This window comes from Phyllobates terribilis, unplaced genomic scaffold (assembly GCF_046119375.1).
Source record: "Phyllobates terribilis strain yellow unplaced genomic scaffold, ASM4611937v1 Scaffold_5__5_contigs__length_657084704, whole genome shotgun sequence".
NCBI lineage: Eukaryota > Metazoa > Chordata > Amphibia > Anura > Dendrobatidae > Phyllobates > Phyllobates terribilis.
The window spans coordinates 11,183,033-11,197,883 of NW_027362765.1; the positions used below are offsets into that span (position 1 = coordinate 11,183,033).

General features: G+C 42.9%; 1 protein-coding gene across 2 annotated transcripts; it reads left to right on the forward strand.

Annotated features, from left to right (window-relative positions):
• Positions 1 to 3,697: 3,697 nt before the first annotated feature.
• On the forward strand, positions 3,698 to 13,919 carry LOC141270550 (uncharacterized). 2 transcript variants are annotated; one of them, XM_073680611.1, is made up of 7 exons: positions 3,698 to 4,116; positions 7,425 to 7,574; positions 7,704 to 7,883; positions 7,966 to 8,089; positions 8,173 to 8,285; positions 8,417 to 8,507; positions 11,699 to 13,919. In XM_073680611.1, exons 2-7 carry the CDS (start codon positions 7,479 to 7,481, stop codon positions 12,718 to 12,720), a joined length of 1,626 nt encoding a protein of 541 aa, XP_073536712.1. In that variant the 5' UTR covers positions 3,698 to 4,116; positions 7,425 to 7,478; the 3' UTR covers positions 12,721 to 13,919. The 2 variants fall into 2 exon arrangements, with proteins under 2 accessions (XP_073536712.1, XP_073536713.1); XM_073680612.1 differs by having other exon boundaries at positions 8,173 to 8,270.
• Positions 13,920 to 14,851: the final 932 nt, after the last annotated feature.

Below are 14,851 nucleotides of genomic sequence, written 5' to 3' on the forward strand. Positions count from 1 at the left end.
GTCTGGCCAGGTACAAATAGGCAGCTGGTGGTTGGGCGCAGCCCGTTCCTGGATGCTGTACCTGGCTGGACACAAATATAGTGCGAAGCCCCAAGTCAATTTTTTTTTAATTATTTCGGGAAATTCATGAAATAATTAAAAAAAAATTGATGTGGGGCTTCGCCCTATATTTGTGTCCAGCCAGGTACAGCAGGCAGGAACGGGCTGCGCCCAACCACCAGCTGCCTATTTGCACCTGGCCGGACACAACAATATAGGGAAGCCCTTTTTTAAAAAAATTATTTCATGAAATAATTAAAAAAAAATTGACGTGGGGCTTCGCACTATATTTGTGTCCAGCCAGGTACAGCAGGCAGGAACGGGCTGCCCCCAACCACCAGCTGCCTATTTGTACCTGGTTGGACACAACAATATAGGGAAGCCCTTTTTTCTTAATTATTTCATGAATTTCATGAAATAATTTAAAAAAAAAATACGTGGGGCTTCGCCCTATTTTTGTGTACAGCCAGGTACAACTAGGCAGCTGGGGGCTGGAATCCGCAGCGCAGGGAGGCCCAAGCTTTCTGGGCCCCACCCGCTGCAAATTGCAGTCCGCAGCCACCCCGGAAAATGGCGCGTTCATAGAAGCGCCATCTTCTGGCGCTGTACCCAACTCATCCAGGGCCCTGGTGCGGTGGCTCACTGGGTAATAAAGGGGTTAAGGCCAGCTTGGCATTATCAGCTGGCCCTAAGCCCGAAATTCATGGGGTCATGCCAATATTAGACATGACCACCATGAATTTCTAGTAAAGTATTTAAAAAAAACACAAACACCCAGAATAAAGTCCTTTAATTGAAATAAACACACAATTCTTTATTGTTCTAAATTAAACCATACTTACCATCACGCCCATTCCAGCTGAAGCCAACGATCTCCTGCAATAAAAGAAAAATAATAAAGCAACCTCATCCTTACCTTTCCATGGTTCCCAGGACAGCTCCAGCTCTGCTACATCGAGATGACAGGCTGGACCGCAGCAGAACGCTGCCATCCAGCCTGTCATCCCGCAGACACTGAGAAGCGCAGGCATGCTTGCGCTCCTCAGTGTCTCTCTGTGACGGCATAAAGATGAGCCGAGGTCATGTCCAATGAACTCGGCTCACCTCATGCACGTCACTGACAGCGTGGGAAAATTCTCCTGCACTCAGCGCTTCAGCGTGAGAATTTTCCCACGCTGTCAGTGACGTGAATGAGGTGAGGTCATGTCCAATGAACTCAGCTCACCTCATGCACGTCACTGACAGCGTGGGAAAATTCTCACGCTGAAGCGCTGAGTGCAGGAGAATTCTCCCACGCTGTCAGTGACGTGCATGAGGTGAGCTGAGTTCATTGGACATGAACTCGGCTCATCTGGATGCCGTCACAGAGAGACACTGTGGAGCGCAAGCATGCCTGCGCTTCTCAGTGTCTGCGGGATGACAGGCTGGATGGCAGCTTTCTGCTGCGGTCCAGCCTGTCATCTCGATGTAGCAGAGCTGGAGCTGTCCTGGGAACCATGGAAAGGTAAGGATGAGGTGGCTTTATTATTTTTCTTTTATTGCAGGAGATCGTTGGCTTCAGCTGGAATGGGCGTGATGGTAAGTAGAGTTTAATTTAGAACAATAAAGAATTGTGTGTTTATTTCAATTAAAGGACTTTATTCTGGGTGTTTTTTTTTTTTTTTTAACTTTGACTATGGGGTTAGTAATGGGGGTGTCTTATAGACGCCTCTCCATTACTAACCTGGGCTTGATGTCAGCTGGCATTATAAGCTGACATCAACCCCAACCCTATTACCCCACTGCCACCGCTACAGGGCAGTGGGAAGAGCGAGGCTAAGTGCCAGAATTGGGGCATCCTATGGATGCGCCATTTCTGGGGCGGCTGACGGCTGGTGTTTCTAGCCTGGGAGGGGGCCAATATTCATGGCACCCTTCCTGGGCTATTAATATCAGCCCCCAGCTGTCTGCCTAGCCTTTGCTAGCTATTAAATTAGGGGGGACCCCACATCATTTTTTTGGGGGGTCCCCCATTTTAATAGCTAGTAAAGGCTAGGTATTCAGCTGGGGGCTCATATTAGTAGCCTGGGAAGCTCCGTGGGTATTACCCCCTTCCCAGGCTTCAAACATCTGCCCCAGCCGTCTGCTTAACCTCCGCTAGAGACTAAAATTAAGGGGAACCCCACGCCATTTTTTTTTTAAATAAATCCTTTATTTTAACACTAAATGACAAGTACAGTAATCAACACTGTCACTGTACTTCATATATATGTGACTGACATGTTTCTATCTATCTAATCTATGTATGATTCTCTATTCCTTCTATTCTAAATTGTCGGGTACAGATGCTGAATTGCCGGCCGGCTTTTTTAAAGAGACGGTGCATGAAAACACTATTATATTTTTAAATAAATCCTTTACACTAAATGACAAGTACAGTAAGCAACGCTGTCACTGTACTTCATATATATGTGACTGACATGTTTCTATCTATCTAATCTATGTGTGAAGCTCTATTCTGTCTGTTATAAATTGTCGGGTACCGCTGCTGAATTGCCGGCCCGCTTTTTTAAAGAGACAGTGCATGAAAACACAATTATTTTTTTAAATAAATCCTTTACACTAAATGACAAGTACAGTAACCAACACTGTCACTGTACTTCATATATATGTGACTGACATGTTTCTATCTATCTAATCTATGTGTGAAGCTCTATTCTTTCTGTTGTAAATTGTCGGGTACCGGTGTATGCCGCTGCTGAATTGCCGGCTTTTCTCGTAATACATTCTACATTATTCTTAGTTATTTTACTTCATGTAGAATTAACCTACAAGGAAAGAAAGAGTTTATTTTCATTCCGATATTTGTGTCCCATTGACTTGCATTGGTTTCCTGTATCGGAATCGGCGATATCCGATACTTTTTGGGTATCGGTCCGATCCAATCCGATACGATATTTCCTGATACCGGAAGGTATCGTTCAACACTATCCTTAACATATTTCACAGGAAAGCACTTTCACTTTCGTTTTTGAACGTTTTATTGTGAGCCTGTAAAAGTGGCTTAATACCTCTGACCACGTTGTTGACAGCAGTGACCTGGGGGTCAGAAATGCTTCCTGGCGCGATCCCCATGCTGTCCCCATGTCATTTGAGCACTGTCACTATTTTTTTGGGCACTTGTTAGGCTTTTAAAAGTCTGCCGGGGGAGCCGCCGCAAAAATGCTCGAGTCTCCCATAGACTACCATTGGGCTCGTTGCTTGGGTCGAGCACCCGAGTATCACGGCGAGCTCGGCCCGAGCTTCGAGCACCCGAGCATTTTAGTGCTCGCTCAACACTAGTAATAATCACCTCATGTGTCGTCTATTTGTCTCCAAGCAGAGAAAATCCCACGTTACATTCCTCACATAAAACTGTAGAAAAGGCGGCGCGGGGTAATTGTGCCAGTAGTGAGGGGCAAATAATGCCGGAAATGAGACTGACTGCGGAGACGTCTCCATGTAGCGTCTTCACTCCGGATATCACTGTACAGGAGCCGCACAGTTCACACTGTGCATCCACTGAGGCCCCTGATCATGTGACCCCTGACTCCTCCCCTCCTGTGACCTCATCACAGGTCCTGTGCGCACAGAACAGCCATATATGTGGTGGCGGCTCTGCAGGTGGAGGTATGTGGAGATCCCCCTTACTGGGTGCAGGGGGCATTAACCCCTTCAGCACGGAGACTCTTTTGGGGTCTCTGTGTGGTGTGAACAGTGAGGTAACAGCTGTGGACAGAATGCGGCTTAGCTGGTTCCCGTCCACATTAGATCCATTCAGATGACTGCAGGATGAAGGACAGAAGCCCAGAGAAGTCCTCACACAGCGCCATTATTCCTCTCCTAGTTCCAGCACAGTAATGTAGATAGTAGTGATAACCGTCCACACATAGAGGACGATCCAGGACCTCAAATAACATAAAACTTTTATTTCTTCATTTTATAACCTTATGTCACAATAATGATGGGACGTCATCAGAACATTGGAGGAAAGAATCCAGAGAGAATTAAGGTGGAGGTGACGCGTTTCGGAGTGATACTTCTTACCCAGAACCGAAGGTAAGAATGAAACCCAAGCAGGATATACAGGTGGTGTTCAAAAGTCCTGCATAGGCGTGAAGAAAACTATATATTTCATACTTCTGCATCTCTACAGTGAAACTGGTGGAACATATATGTTTTTGCAATCCCTCATTGTATGCCATACTCATTTTTGAATGTCCCAAGTGTATAAATTGTTATGGTATGCGCATTTTTGATAATTTTTTTACAGCATAACCATACCTACACCAGTACAGTGTGTAGAATGGTGAACAGGTTTCTAAGTTCATTAACTTCCAATGCAAGTTCACACAGACTTAAATTTTACTTTTTAAGATTTATTATATTTTATTTAATTCAGAGTCCTGAAAAGGGCCTTTTGAGTGCCTCTTTAGCTTCTAATACTTTATTGGCCAGCCTTTGCTCTTGAGCACCAACTTGCATCTCTGTGGCATTGAGTGAACAAGCTTCTGCAGATGTTCACGAGTGATGATATGGTTCCAGGCCTGTATCAGAGACTCAATCAACTCTCTCTTGGTCCTTGGCTGTTTTTTAGATATCTCTATTGATACCTTGTGCCACAAATTTTCAATTGGATTGAGATCCGGGGACTAGGCTGGCCAGTCAATAGTAGCCACCTTGTTCTTTTTTTTCCATTCCGTTACTCTCTTAGCTCTGTGACAAGGAGCATTATCATCCTGGAAGACATAATCCCCTGAAAACAGGTGTTGAGCAGAAGGCAGCATTTTCTTATTAAAGATGTCTATGTATTTTTTTTGCATTAACCATACCCTCCACAATATAAAGCCTTCCAACACCATTGGCTGCCATACTGCCCCAGACCATTACTTTCATCGGATGTTTCACAGAGAAGCTCAAACACTCTGGCTTGTACTCTTCATGTGGAAACCTTCTCACATAAGACTTGCCATCATTTTCTAAAATGCAAAAAGTGCTTTCATCACTAAATAGCACTTTTTACCACTCCTCCTTCCTCCATTTTGAATATTTCAATGCCCACAGTTTTCGCCTTTGTCTTTGTATGGCTGTCATCAATGGCTTCTTTTGGGCCTTGCACCCTCTTAATCCTGCTTCCAAACATCTCTTCCTAAAGGCCCCGTCACACTTAGCGATGCTGCAACGATCCCGACAACGATACGACCTGTCAGGGATCGTTGCTGCGTCGCTATGTGGTCGCTGGTGAGCTGTCAAACAGGCAGGCTCACCAACGATCAGGGGAGCAGCGACATCGTGGAAAGAATCTTTCCACGATGTCCTGCTCCTGGTTACGAGCCTGCTGAAGCAGGAGCAGGCTGGTAACCATGGTAAACATCGGGTTACTAGGGGCACACGCGCTCCTAGTAACCGTTGTTTATCATGGTTACCACTCTGCTACAGTGAGCGGGAGGTTACCGCTCACTTTAGCAGGCTCGTAACCATGATAAACAACGGGTTACTAGGTGCGCGTGTGCCCCTAGTAACCCGATGTTTACAATGGTTACCAGCCTGATCGCTGCTCCCGCTGGTCACACACAGCGATGTGTGCTGACCAGCAGGAGGGCAACGACCAAAAAATGGTCCAGGACACTTTGCAGCGATCAGCGACCTCACAGCAGGGGCCTGATAGTTGCAAAGTGTCACACATAGCGACATCGCTGGTGAGGTCGCTGTTGCATCACCAAAACCGTGACACAGCAGCGATCTCGCTATGTGAGACGGGGGCTTAACAGTTGATGTTGATACCTCAATATTGCACTTTTCTTGCCATTCTCGCAGAAGCTGAGGAGAGGTGAGCTTTCGATTGGCAAGGGATGTTCTTATCAGTACTCTATCCTCCCTTTTAGTTGACTTTCTGGGCCGACCAGATCTGGGCCTGTCCTGGGTAATTCCAAGCTGCTTATGTTTCTGCAAAATTCTTACGACTGTACTCTGATTACAGCCGACCTTCCTTGCGATCTGGGGGCCAGTATAACCCTCTTCATGTAGCACCACAACTCGCACACGATCCTCCGCTGACAAAAATCTGAAGGCTCCCATCATAAAGCTCTACAGTATGATTCACTAGATAGACCAACAGATAAAACAAACAAAGCAGCGGATGTGATGCAATGTAATGGAATGTGATTGGCTGCCATATCCAGGTTATGATTGGTCACAAGAACCTCATCTGTGATTGACTAATTTTGGATCTGAAGCTGTGCAATATTTAGTTGTGCTTTCAATTCCCATATTGTTGCAATAATTTCAGGCAAAACTGCTTCAAAAGCTAAAAATATTACAGGGAGAGAATGCAAAATTGTATTCGGAACAAAACCATATATAATATGTCCTATTAGCATCGAAGATATTTGACAGAAAATGTTTAAAACTTGAAAAATCTATTTATCCTATGCCTATGCAGGACTTTTGAACACCACTGTAAATGTCTCTGGAGCAGCCGCTCCTGTGCACAGGATGAATGGCGGCATTAATAGATGTAATAGATGTGATACAAAGAAAGACAATGATGAAACACAATCATCTTACAGTCATCACAATATGGCCCCTTCACCCGTCTGGTAATGTAAGATCAGATCCGTCCTTCTCTTTATACCCTCCGGTACGATGGATTTACCCTCAGTGTCCAGGAAGCTTCACGGTTCAGCAATGCCCCTCTGCCATCTCCCCTCCACCTGAACGTTTTACCCTTTCACTGCCACAAAACTGAAAGTTCTTTCAGTATCCATTGTGTTCTCTTAGGAAATGTGTGGAAATGTTGGAAGGGTTAATGGCTGCGGGATTAGTGGGGTCTCCTATGTGCTCATTAATTCTCTGCCTTATTTACGGGTGGTGCAGCCGACATATCTGACATTACACCCCAGACACTGAATACAATATACTACAAATTCACTGCTGCAGGTGATGCATTGTGTAATGAAATGTTTTATTTAATGTGATTAAATCTATTTCTTGTGTTCGGCATATTTACATGGTGGACATTTATCAATGCCGCATCTGTGAAAACCCAGAGGTGTAAGCCAGGTTCTCTTATGTGTTTCTCTTGCGATTAAACTAGGAGACAGGAGTTGTGAAAGGGTCGGGGCCGAGAACAAACAACCATCTCGTAATAACCATCAAACCACCATCTTGTGAGAAACGTATTCAGCTGCGGATTCCGAGGAAGAAACTGCTTGTTGTCTGTGGCCAAAAATATATAGGTTTTATTACTAGATGTAAAGAAGAAAACTAGATACTGTAAAATAATAAATCTACTCATTGTCTCCAGTAATTGTATTATTACACAGGGTTTTTATGATGTTACATCGGCTCATCTTCTTCTCATTCAGGTCTCTACAATATTACATCCTCTCACTGACAATCTTCTATATAAGAGAGTTTTCATGATTTACCAATCAATTATGGATATGAACAGAGACAAGATGGCGGAGAGGATATTACACCTCACCCTAGAGATCCTCTTCCAACTTACTGGAGAGGTGAGAGATTCTGATGACGTCACATTACATCATTCTTATCTATGGGAATAACAGATGGACAGAACTGGAGAGGTGAGGACTCTGGAAATGTCTGGAGTGAGATTTATTAATGTGTCTCTCCATAACCAGGAGTACACAGTAGTGAAGAAGACCTCTAGTGAGGGCTGTCAGGACCCTGTGTCTGAGGGATGGGGAAGATCCCTGAGTCCAAACACAGGATATCCACCTCACCCCCTGGTACATGAGGACATCAATGACCAGAAGATCCTAGAACTCACCTGCAAGATGATTGAGCTGCTGACTGGAGAGGTGACTCTGCTGGGAATGCTGGGAAATTATACAGTAACGCTATGAAGGGATCGGGGGATGACGGTATCATTGTATGTGTCAGGTTCCTATAAGGTGTCAGGATGTTGCTGTCTATTTCTCCATGGAGGAGTGGGAGTATTTAGAAGGACGCAAAGATCTGTACAAGGACGTCATGATGGAGGTTCCCCAGCCCCTCACATCACCAGGTAATAGACAAGATTAAATACATACGATCTGTAATTATCTGTATGTAAAGAATGAATTCAGTCCCTGTATGTGTTTCCTCCAGATCTATCCAGTAAGAGGACAACACCAGAGAGATGTCCCCGTCCTCTTCTTCCACAGGACTGTAAACAAGAAGACCCCAATGTTCCTCAGGATCATCAGGTACATGGAGAGAAGGTGTCATGAGATCTCCCCTATAATGTATAAATGGTTGTGAAGGTCTTGTGTGAGAACTGTGGAGATGGATTAGAGCTGATCATAGATCGGACTTCTCCTTCTGTCTGTGACTTTTACAATATTTGTTCAAGGGTGAAGATCTGACCCATATTAATACTACAGAGACATATGTGAGGGGTGATGAGCGGTGTAAAGAAGAGATTCCTACATATGACTACCCAGGTGAGTAGTAATAGTGCTGAGAAGTAACAGATTCTTCTTAGTCACCGGCTGTGGCTGCTTTATCGGTGGTGTAGTCCAGTTGTATCACAATCATGTGATCACCATTTTACCGCTAGACCACAACATTCTCCTCCATCCAAAACTGTTCAAATTACTTTGTGAATTGGGAAAGCCCTTTTCTAGAGAACTTACAACCTGGAGGATCCACGTACCCTCTGGGATTAGAAGATGCTGACCGTTACCTGCCCAGATCTGTAAAATACAAAGCCAAATGACAGCGTATGTAGAATATGCTGACACGTTAGAAAATCGTCTAACTCAAAACAACCCTTTTTCCAAAAGGAAAATCTTTCATAATCACAACATAACACATACAACATGAAAAAAGTGCCCATAAAAAAGTGACTTAGTGCAGATAGTTTTTTTTTTAGATACTATTACTAACCCTATGCGGTCCCTTCCCCCACACCCCCGCCAGAGGCGATAAACAGAATTTTTTTGCCACTGGATATACAATATATTAGTGTGAGGTTTCAATATGAAAAAAACTTTAAATGCATAAATCACTTGTTTTAAAAACAGCAGGAAGATGTAGTTGGGGGGTGCATGTCTGATGAACATAGGTCATACTAATCTTATCCCCCAGACCATAGATAACACACAACAACATATCAGGGGTGCAACCTGCAAGATAAGCTCAAAAACTATTAATATACCCTATTTTGAATGCAGTACCCCTGTGGTTCCCTATGCTGGTAGACCCACAGTTATCTGAAGTGGCAGGCAGATATCACTGCGACGTCTGCCATTACATAGTAGCAACATAACATATAGGGAATTAGAAGATAAACTTATCTTTGCAAAAGTATTGAGTTGCCCCCAGTACTTCTCGACGCGTTTCCCCGTTAATGGTTGGTTCATCAGGAGAAGATCCAGTCATCCTGCAGAGAGCTCTCTCTCTGCAAAGTGATTTATGCATTTAAGGTTTTTTCATATTGAAACCTCACACTAATATATTGTATATCTAGTGGCAAAAAAATTCTGTTTATCGCCTCTGGCGGGGGTGTGGGGGAAGGGACCGCATAGGGTTAGTATCTAAAAAAAATAATACCTGCACTAAGTCACTTTTTTATGGGCACTTTTTTCATGTTGTATGTGTCATGTTGTGATTATTAAAGATTATCTTTTAGGAAAAAGGGTTTTCTGTGTTAGATGTTAGACTATTCTCCCTTTATTTTCAATCAAGACCGTGTGATCTACGTTAGAAAATCAGTTGAAGAAAAATTATAATGGCCTCTAAGAGAAAGCGGAGGGTAATGATGCTGTTGGCTTCCTAGATCCCTGATATCTTATTGGATGAATCTACCTCCTCTCCCTTCTGTGCTGCTGAATGTGCTCATATGGTCCCTACAAGACCAGGTCCAGTCTTTCTGACCAAACTTCACTTTTATGATCTACAACATTAAATGTGCAGTGAGGGCCAAGGTGAATTTCTGTACAATAACAGCAGAGTTTCCCTTTATCCTGACTTTTCAATTTCTTTTAAAACCAACTAACTTCAAACCAGATTGTGATAAACTAAACAGAAAACATTACTCCTGTGCCATGATATATCTCTAAGCTGTGCGTGGCTGATGGCTGTAATATACATTTATTCACGCCTGCAGGAGATGTGGTGGCTCCAGCCCTGGTTTCATGAATTCACTCCACATCATAAATTCCAATGCTTCACCATAAATGAGTTTAACTCTCATTTAGTGTTGGAGAGCTCCTATCATACATAAGTTCTTATTGTAGCATATTTTTTTTATTCTGTCTATTTATTTACAGTTTCTCATTTTGTATAATTTGGGGTGGGATTATCCTGCCTCACTTATGTGAGTCTGCAACTCCCTGGTAGTCTTTAAAAGAAGGTCTCCATTGTCTTTTCCAAATGCCCGAGGTCTAACTTTACAGGCTGTTCTGTGGTGTTAGATGGGAAGAAGAATAGTCAGGTTGCCGGGTCAGAACCAGGAGAGCAGAGAAAATGCAAAATCAGAAGACACAAGAGTAGTCAGTAAACGGGCCGAGGTCACAACAGGAAACAAATACACAAGCTGGGAGCTGAGCACAGAGGACTGAACCAGAGGAGAACAAGGCTGTATCTGGAAGCTTCCAGCAATATCCTTCCAGCTTTAGTAGGGTGCGGTGCTTTCCAGTTGGCTGAAGCAGGGAGCAGATTACTCCAGCTGGACAGCACACACACCCATACTGCCAGACTGGATGGTACTACAGGTCCCAGGCATGTTGACCAGAGTCTGCACCGCCCAGAGCTTCTGGTTCCGAAGTCTCCTCCATTACCATCGCCGCCTGCAGAATGAATAAGGCGGCTCCTGGTGAGAGAAGCAGACATTGCAGGAGCAGATCCCAAAGGAGATGGGACCCACCATTTACAGAAGCCCTAATATGACAAAATGTCAGAAAACCAGAGCAGTAGAAATCCCCACGAGGTGACTCCATTTTGGAAATTGTAACCCTCAGTGAAATAATCTATAGGAGTAGTGACTATTTTGACTCCACATTCTCGTTCTGTAAATTAGCACACACTGGATGTTGGAGAGTGAAAATTGCACATTTGCCATTTTATTGCCCAACACATAGTGCCCAGATTGTTCTCCAGGAGACACACACCGTAAATTAAGTGGGATCTTCTCACTATAGTAATGCCAAATACATGCATGCTGAGTGTGGTTTGGATACACTGCAAGGCTCAGATTTGAGGGGGAGATTTGACTTTGGGAGAGCGGATATTGCGGGATTGGTTTATGGAAGCCATGTTGCTTTTCAAAAACCTTTGAGCCACTAATAATGTGGAAACCTCTATTTTTCCACTGACAGATGATGGACCTGAGTGAGGACTTGTTTTTTTGTGAGATGAGAAGTTTTTATTGGTATTATTTTTGCCTACATAATATTGTTTAGTGACTTTTTATCCCATATTTGGGAGGCAGAATGAACAAACAGTTGAACACCACACTATACTGGTTCATGCTATGAGGTTTTATTAGACTGTGAACTGTCATTGTCCTGGTGAATAATTCAGTTTTCTACATAACTTGCAATTTTTACAGACAGTTTAAGTAGAAATGCTCAAAAATATAAAACTCAAGGATATTTTATTCAAAAGTAATAATTGGTTTTATTCTTGGCAGATGTCTGTACCACGAGATCAGAGGGACAGCTGACATCTTCAATTTTTAAATCAGATGATCTTGAGATCCCACAGGATACAATTGAAATGAATGACATTTCTCCAGATATCCCATCATCCCTTCACAGCAAAGATCTGTCATCTGATCCTTTGAAACAGGTCCTGTCTTCTGATTCATTACCGATTACTAAGGAAAATCAAAGTCACAGAATAAGCATTAAAAAACTAACTGCTCCTAAAGCAAATAAGTCATTATCACATTCAGAAGATGGAAATAGTTTTCCCCTTGAAAAATCTTTTCTTAAACATCAAAAAATCCACACAGAAGAGAATAGATTTTCTTTTTCCAAGTGTAGGAAAAGTCTTAACCAGAAATCAGATCTTGTTAGTCACCAGAGAACTCACACAGGGGAGAAGCCATTTTCATGTTCAGAATGTGGAAAATGTTTTTTATGGAAATCATATCTTGTTAGTCACCAGAGAAGTCACACAGGGGAGAAGCCTTTTTTCTGTTCAGAATGTGGGAAATGTTTTAAACAGAAATCAGATCTTGTTATTCACCAGAGAATTCACACAGGAGAGAAGCCATTTTCTTGTTCAGAATGTGGGAAATGTTTTAACCGGAAATCAGTTTTTGTTAGTCACCAGAGAAACCACACAGGGGAGAAGCCTTTTTCCTGTTCAGAATGTGGGAAATATTTTAACCATAAATGGAATCTTATTATACACCAAAGAACTCACACAGGGGAGAAGCCGTATTCATGTTCAGATTGTGGGAAATGTTTTAACCAGAAATCAGATTTGGTTAAGCACCAGAGAACTCACACAGGGGAGAAGCCCTTTTCATGTTCAGAATGTGCAAAATGTTTTAACCAGAAATCAGATTTGGTTAAGCACCAGAGAACCCACACAGGGGAGAAGCCTTTTTCCTGTTCAGAATGTGGAAAATGTTTTGTGAAGAAATCATCTCATCTTAGTCACCAGAACAGTCACACAGGAGAGAAGCCTTTTTCATGTTCTTAATGTGGAAAATGTTTTACACTATAATCAACTCTTAATAAATATCAGCTTAATAAACATCAGCGTGTCACGATTCCTCCGCTCAGAGTGTCTTGGACGCTGTGACTGACACCTCAGTCATCCATTCTGGTGCAGGGGTGTGCTCAGCTGTCGGTGCTTTGATGGACAGCTCAGCTGTCCAATCTGAGTCTGAGAGGTGCTGAGCTTCTTTCAGGTGTTCACTGTTCCAGGTGATTACCCAGTTACTTAGCTGAGCTGTCATTCTCAGACCTCTGCCAGACTTACCATCTGCTCAGTGGTTTGTCTTGTATTTCAATGCTATGATTGTTTATCCTTTGCTGTCTGACCTTGGACGTAGTTCTGACAATTTCTTTGTCTAGCCTATTTGCTCTGATCCGCTATCTTCCTGGTATTCTGACCTCAGATCATGACTTGACTTCACCTTTGTCTTTTCACTTTAGTTTTCTATGTGCTTTCTTGGTATCTGACCTCAGAATGTTTGACTACCCTGCCTCACTGCCTGTCCATGAGTGACATTACGTCTGGCCGATACTTTTTTTTCCCCACCAATGGATCCAGTTCGTACACTCTGTGATCACGTGGCAAATTTGACCCAGATGGTCCAGGATCTGGCCCAAACCAGTAGTATGTGGAAAGGAAAGAAAAGTGGAAAATCCGTGCTGCTAGTAGATAACAGTAAATCCAGTTCCACACTAGAATAATATGCTTTTTTTTTTGTCTAAGCGTTTTGAAGTAGCATACTAGCGACTCATGACAAATAAACATATGCCAAGTGACAGAACGCAGCCATATACAGTATATACACTGGTGAATTTGAAAAAATGTGGAGCCAAAAAAGAACACATGATATGTGAAAGTTCATCTTGGGCAGTTTAACATTGTAAATAATTTAAGAAGAAATGATAAAAGATTTCAAAATATATAATTACATATTGTTTATAAGATGAATGAAGTTGAGAAAATAATAAGAAAATGCATGTGATAAGTTTCATCCAAAAATGAATATAGCATGATGTAAAAATATCAGTAAGTAAGTCGGACTAGAAGTCACAGAATCAAAGTATCAAAAGTTGTGTGGGTGATGTGATGTTGGCGTGCCACGGAGAAGAGTGAATGAACCAGAGGATTAAAAAAGAAGGGGGGTTGGGATGTATAGAGCCTATTGATGAGCGAGCAATAAAATGGTCGGGTGCTCATTGCTTGGGTCGGGCAAATCATAATGCTTGGGCGCTCGACCCGAGCAACGAGCCCAATGTAAGTCAATGGGAAACTCGAGTATTTTTCCGGTGGCCCCCCCCCTCCCCCAGAGGTCTGGAGGGGGCCTAAAAATTGGCCAAATCGATGGGAACAGTGCTCAAATGATATGGGAACAGCATGAGCATCTCTGACTCCCGGGCCACCGCTGTGAACAATGTTGTCAGAGTATTTCGCCACTTTTACAGACTCACAATAAAACATACAAAAATGAAGCCAAAATGGATTTTCCTGGAAAAAATGTAAAGGAACATTCTTTCTAGGGTAACGACTTGTATATAAGGCAAAATAAATAACCAAAAACAAAAATGCTCCTCGACACCTTGGGCTATGTTTACACGTACTGTTTTTGATGCGTTTTTCACTTTTTGCCTTCAACGGTGAAAAATATATTCACCGGTAAATGTAATTTTAACATTTTACTACCTTATCTGGTCATGTAGTGTGTGAGACATGATCAGACACATCCTGTTTCATTTATGAAGGAGGGACTGTGAAAGTCACAAAGCCTATTTATACAAGGCCATCAGCCGGCCTTTACTATTGTTAGAGGGCCATCAGCCGGCTATGCTTTGTTTTTCCCATTATTAAGGAGTGGGTCTGCTATAGTGGTAATGCCCATGCTGTGACTGCAAGGGCTGCCAAAATTTGGACGCACTCCAATACCCCTTTAAAGAGACGTAGAGGAGGTCTTCATTTAAAAAATTGTTCCTATGGACATCATAAACAACACCCTTAAGAAAAATTATGTGTCGCAACACGTTCAACCTGGTGATATGGTGGTGGAAAAGGAGGAGGGAAACAGAAAATGGACAAAATCAGGAAGCGAATACCCATGTCTGGGTGTGTAGAGGTGCTT